The sequence below is a fragment of the Sciurus vulgaris genome (genome assembly GCF_902686455.1).
Source record: "Sciurus vulgaris genome assembly, chromosome: 8".
Classification (NCBI taxonomy): domain Eukaryota; kingdom Metazoa; phylum Chordata; class Mammalia; order Rodentia; family Sciuridae; genus Sciurus; species Sciurus vulgaris.
Window position 1 is genome coordinate 1,930,122 of NC_136468.1, and position 6,000 is coordinate 1,936,121.

Consider the following 6,000-nt stretch of genomic DNA (forward strand, 5'->3'; position numbering starts at 1 on the left):
GGTGAGAGTGAGATGGAATGTGCCAGATAAAACTCCAAAGGCAAATGAAGGAACGTGGGAATCGCTGCAGCCTCACAATGGGGTGGACTCTTCCGTCTCCCAAAACAGAACAAGGCGAAAAACCAATGGACTCAACAGCAACTGGTCTGAAATAGCAGATAAAGGTAGAAGGAGGAGACACACAGATGATGGGATCAGTGGCTGAATCACAAGAGGTTCACGTGTAGAACATACAGAGAGCTCCAGGAAGTCAGAATGAAAAGACAGGAAGCCCAGGGGAGCATGAGGTGTGGTATTGGCTAAGACCATGCAGTTCAAACTCATTTCTACCCCACGTGCAAAATAGAGTATTTTACTCATTTACTCTCTCACAATTTTATTTTCCAAATTGGGAAGTACTTCCTGATGTCCAATATAAATCTTTCCTGATGGAATTTTTAAGATTGACTATGCAGAAGCTAGCTGACCATCTGGGTAAGCTATACATGCACAGGAGCTAGCCACTGAGTCTTTGTGTAAGGTCATTCCAAGCCTCAGCACGCTGTTGAACCGTGCCATGCTCTCCAAGACACCAGGATGACTAGTGTTGCTAGCAGACATGCAAAGTACCCTCTGGGCACGGCTCTGCCTTGTGAAACTCCAGCCCACAGCTCCAGCCCACAGGCCGGCACAAACCCTGGGGTCCATCCACCTTGCACCAGGATACAACAGCCCCAACCAAGTCTATTTTCCATGCCCATTATCATTTCAAAACAATCTTTTTTGACTTTTCAGTTTAAAATCATTTCAGATTTCTAAAAGGCTGAAAGAATTCTCATGTGTCCTTAACTCCAAGTTAACACGTCATATAACCCTAGCACAATGACTGAAACCAGGACATCAATGTTGATATGATCTGTCAATACAGCAGTCCCCCTCATCTGCAATTTCACTTTTTGAGGTTTCTGTTAGTCATAGTCAACCATGCCTGAAAATGTTAAATGGAAAATCCTGGAAATAAAGTTTCAACTTGCTTGCCACTTAGGGAAGCATCGTCAAACCTCACTGTCTCAAGCCACATCCTACCTGAAGTGAACAAACCCTGTGTTCACAGTATCCACGCTGTATACACTACTCTCCCTTAGTCACTCAGTAGCTGTCTCGGTTATCAGATCAGCTCTTGCGGTATTGCATGCTTGTGTTAGTAATAGTTCCAGAATGCAAGAATTGTGATGCTGGCAATTCAAATACACCAAAGAGAAGCTGTAAAGCGCTTCCTTTAAGTGAAAAGGTGAAAATTCTTGACAGCACGAAAACAAAACTATATAATGAGGTTCCTAAGATCTATGGTAAGAACAAAATATTCTATATATTGTGCAGAAGGAAAAATAAAATTCATGCAATTTTGCCACTGAAGCCAAGTCTTTGTCCCAGAGTGGTGGCCTGGGAGGGCTGGAGTGCGTGTGGTCAGCACAGACCACAGCTGCACAAAGCCCGCCATACCAGCCTGAGGTGAGTGAGCCTGAGCCCACACAAGCCAGGGTGTGGACCTGTTGTGCCTCAGCACCCAGCCCAGGCCTGGGGCAGACACCTGCTCTGCACAGCACCATATGCCCTGCACCCCAGGCATCCACCGTCCAACCATCTCTACCTCCCACCCTGAGGAGCAGCGAGAAAATGGAACCGGGGCAGACCTGCATGGAAGTTCACTCCAGGGTTCACCAAGAGCAGGAGTACTTTTCCAAACCCTGATTAGCATAAATTTGGACCAATAATTAAATAAACCCCTAGACTAGCACACTAGGTGACAACCCCTATGGGGTCCCCTCTTGCCCTGCAAGAGTTCTGTTTTGATTATTCTCACTTGAATAAATTCTACTCCTTTCACCCTTGCTTTCTGTTGTCCTGAGAGACAATAACTTGGAAAGAAATTGGTGGTGAGCTCTGGAGTCTGTTGCAACACTGAAGGGCATAGTCCACCATTTAGAACTACAACACAGAGCTTCAACATGCCACTAGAGTAGAGGAGGAGAATCTGGCTTTGCTGGGTGCGACCCTAGGAGCTGATGCCAGCAGGCATCCCGTGCTGTGATTAGCTGCCAACACTGAAAGGGGCTTCCTCAGATGCAGAGGTCAGCAGCTTGCACAAGAGCCCCACCCCACCAGCAGAAGCCAGAGAATCAACGTTTGTCTCAAACTCCAGTTTCACCATCACACCTTCTGCAGAAGCCACAAGCCCACGGAGCACTACAGAGCCCCGCTGAGTGGACAGGCATTAAAACTTGCGGTGGAAGACATGAACAGAAAACACGTTCTGACTGACTGCGACATGTTGCAGCAGAAAGCATGAAGCCTGTGACGTCTTCGGCAAAGGGACCCCTGAAATGAGGGGCGCCAAGTCACTCACTGCATGTAAGGGATGATTCAGGGATAGCTTTGGACTGAAAGCACAAAAACTGCTGGCAAGACTGTCTGCCAGTGAAGAAGCTGCTGCCATATTCTACTTGGACAAGGAAGGGTTGGAATTTAAAGCCTTATTAATGACAGTCACCTGACCATCCTGAATCTGTTTGCTGTGAAAATGAAAACGTCCAGGTTGCATTCTAACCTCCAAATACCACTTTATTGCCCCAGCCCCTTGACCAGGGTGTATCCAACCTGGGCCTGCCTCTGTGATCACGTCTGATCAGCAAGTGACGCAGACCCTATTCTGGACGTGGCGCAGTGCTGCAAATGCTCTGCTCTGAACGTACGCCAGTGAAGTCCTGGATGTCCTAAAAGGCTTCCTGGGATCCCTGAGAAGTTAGGGAAATCATTCATGCAGCAAGACAAGGTGGTGGAGAAGTCTGGAGGACAGAGGAAGAAGGAACAGAGCAGAACCAGCGGACGTGGATGTTACCCAAATTCACCAGAGTGCTTTAAATCGCAGGACATTCAAGGACGAGAGCGAGAACAATGGTCTCCACATGGAAGGCAGCACTGAAGCCGCCACATGGCTGCCAAACCCCCACAGCAGTGCCTCGGTGAGTTCAGAGGGAAAGCGGCGACAACCTCCAATTACAGAGCTCTTCCGAAGTTTTTCGGCAAAAGAACTTTCCCACTGTGGAGCTCCCAGCCATCGACGTCATCAGGGCTCCCAGAGCAGATGACGCTCCCCGACTACCACGGGAAGACCGGGGCAGCGGGCTGCCGTCACGGAACGTCACTCACCTCACGTCAGCTCGTCGCGAGATGAGTGCAGGGCAATATTCTGAGAGACCATGTTGCACTAGCTTCTATAGGGTCTATTGCTATAAGTGCTGTTATCATAGTTTATGTCGCTGACCATTTACTGTGCCTCATTTACAAAACCAAGCTTCATCACAGGTCTGTATGTACCAGAAATAACCCAGTACAAATGCAGTTCAGTACTATCTGTGACTTCAGCACCCATGGGTCTGGGAACATACCCTCCTCAAATGCGGGGGGATGGCTGCAGTCGACAGACCTATTCCAAATTTCACTGTCTGGCTGGTGTTCTTTTCTGATCTAGGAGTGGACTCAGGGATGCCACATTGCATTTCGTTGTCATGTTCCTGTAGCCTCCTGTCATCTGGGAGTTTCCAGGTCTCTGCTTCTCTTGAAGCTTTTGAAGAATACTGGCAGGAAACTGTGTAGAATGTCTCTCCATCTGGGTTTGTCCGAGGTTCCCTGTGGGTTGGATTCAGATGCATTTTTGGCAAGAATGCCCAGAAGTGATGTCACACCTTTTATCAGGAGGCACACGGAGTTGGCACATCTCTACTGGTGGCACTTTGCTGGGTTAAGGTTCTATCTGCCAAGGGTCACTGTGTTACTGCCTTTCCCTCTGTGGTGGATACCTGTGGGGGAGAGGCAGAATCCAGCCAGGTCTGCACATGGTTCTCCTGCTGAATTCCCGTTTACTGCTAGCCGGTCCTGTGGTGTTTGCCAAGTGGAGATTTTTCTATCACCCTGGCAGTTGTGGTTAGCTGTCATTCCACTCTAAAGAATTTTTTCTTTTCCAAAATTTATTTAATTATTCATTTCTAATGGTATGGATTAGTGGATATTTCTTTCAATCTACTGTTTTTTATTCTTAGTCTACCAGGTATTACTATCTTTATGTTCAAATTGCCCTTCGTCACTTGTTAGCTTCAGTACATACACACCTTTCTGTATAAGCAAAGTATTTCGTGTCATAACACTGTAATAGTAAACTCAATAGGTTCATCAATGCTAATAAGCCAACATGTGAATGGCCAGATTCACTTACCTAAAGTTAGTGGTGGTGGTGTGGGATCAAGAACATACTCTCTTTCTGGATCTTCCACTCTGGGGCTTTGCGTGGGTTTCTTAAGTCCAGTATCTACTACAGCTTTTGCATCTCTCTTCAGAGATTTTACCTTGTTCTCTTTCTTTCGTACGTCTGTCTTAGAATTGTCTGCTACTGAAAGACTTCCAAGTTGAAGGTCATGTAGAATGTGATCTTGTAAAGCAACTGCAGTGATTGCTAAGTTATCTTTTTTAGACGAGTGATCCTAAAAAGTAGGGAAAATGTCTTATTTACAGGAGTATTATGGACTGTATCACTGAGAAGGAAAATGAGGCCTGGACCTTGAGGCACATGAGATGGAGCTCAGGCCACTGCTTCTACACCAGAGCCAACCCCAGGCTCAGTAGCAGGGTTAACAACAGGAATAGCTACTCATTTGATTATTAAAGCCTTAATTATAGTGTAAATAAATTCATTTAAACCTGTGCATGTCTCAACAAACCTACTGTTTCATGTTAATTAAATTAGACGCCAGGCAAATCCTAAGGAGCATCTTGTACTTCACTATGTGTTTTTTTGGTGAAAATACATTTCCCATATGGATGGAGTCACCATACAGGACGCCTCGCGGCACTCAGAGGCACTTTCCCTCTTCCACTGCCCCATGCCATGTGCTTCTCCTGCTTACAATTCCTCAGTGAAACAAGGTCTGCACAATATTTTTACGCTCTCAAAAGGCTGAGTTTTACTTACATGGTGAGTAAAACCATGTGTATTTTTAAGGATGGTGTACCTTATTTTTTATCATGCTGAATCAGGAAAAGTTGTGACTTGGCTTCAACAAATCCTATCATCACACCATATCACAGTCCTTGCATTATTCTGCTGCAAAAAAACACAGTCAACAGAAAGTCAGAGCGCACATCAAAAGCTCCTAAGTGTTTTCTGGGAACATATGTATCAAGGGTTGACGGAAACGAAGTCGGAGCAAGGGGAGGAACTGAGCCCTGTCCCCAGGCAGCTCAGCACCGAGTCTGAGAGCCACTGGCGAACACAGCAAATACGACGAGAACAGCTGGGGCTGGGAAGCGATTCTACAGCTGAGGTCTGGAAGGGACACCGAGTGACCCCCAGGGCGAAGGAACGCGCGGCCCTGAGAGCCGGCGTGCTCGTTGTTCAGGGGAGGGAGCGACGACGAGGCCACCGGAATGGCACAGGACGTGGCTCCCAGCTCGCTCGACCTTCCTGGCAGGAGCCGGGCCTCGTCGGCGGTGCGGGCGCGCGCCCGGGAAACTCGGCTCGGGTGGGCCTGCGCCCAGGCGCCGCTCCCACGCCCGGGAGGCTCTGGATGGCCCTGCCTCGCCAGGACCGGAGGGGAGCAGACTGAAGGGCAAAGGCGGCCGGCGCTGCCCGGCAGGGCCTGGCTGGGTCCGCGCTGCCCGCCGCCCACTCGGGCACCAAACTGGCTTGAGAGACACCGGGGAAGGGAGAGGGCGGTGGGGGGAGCCACGGGGACGGCCGCCTTTGGGAGAAGGCCGCGTCAGCGTCACCCTCCGCGTCCCTTTCAGTCACGGCCTCAAGAGACCAGGAAAGGCGCTTTCGCCCCGCTCCCAGCCAGGCGTCGAGGGCCAGAAGCGCGACGGCGCGTGCACGCCGGAAGGCCGGCCCGGCCCCAACGCCGGCAGCGGCGGCGCGCAGGCGCAGCACCAGGCGGCGGAGGTCGCGGTCGCGGCCGGCGGCGCGCGCGG

At 49.5% G+C, this 6,000-nt stretch overlaps 1 protein-coding gene across 4 annotated transcripts in view; it reads right to left on the reverse strand.

Moving 5' to 3' along the window:
• The window catches only part of RNF32 (ring finger protein 32), a 28,828-nt gene extending 23,541 nt beyond the window's left edge, over positions 1-5,287 (reverse strand). For all 4 annotated transcript variants that reach the window (XM_079150058.1, XM_079150059.1, XM_079150060.1 and 1 more), the window contains exons 1-2: positions 5,046-5,287; positions 4,253-4,517 (exon numbers count right to left, since the gene is read on the reverse strand). In XM_079150058.1, the coding sequence (XP_079006184.1) occupies positions 4,253-4,517; positions 5,046-5,060 (280 nt within the window). In that variant the 5' untranslated portion in view covers positions 5,061-5,287. The remainder of the gene's footprint in view (positions 1-4,252; positions 4,518-5,045) is intronic.
• Positions 5,288-6,000: the final 713 nt, after the last annotated feature.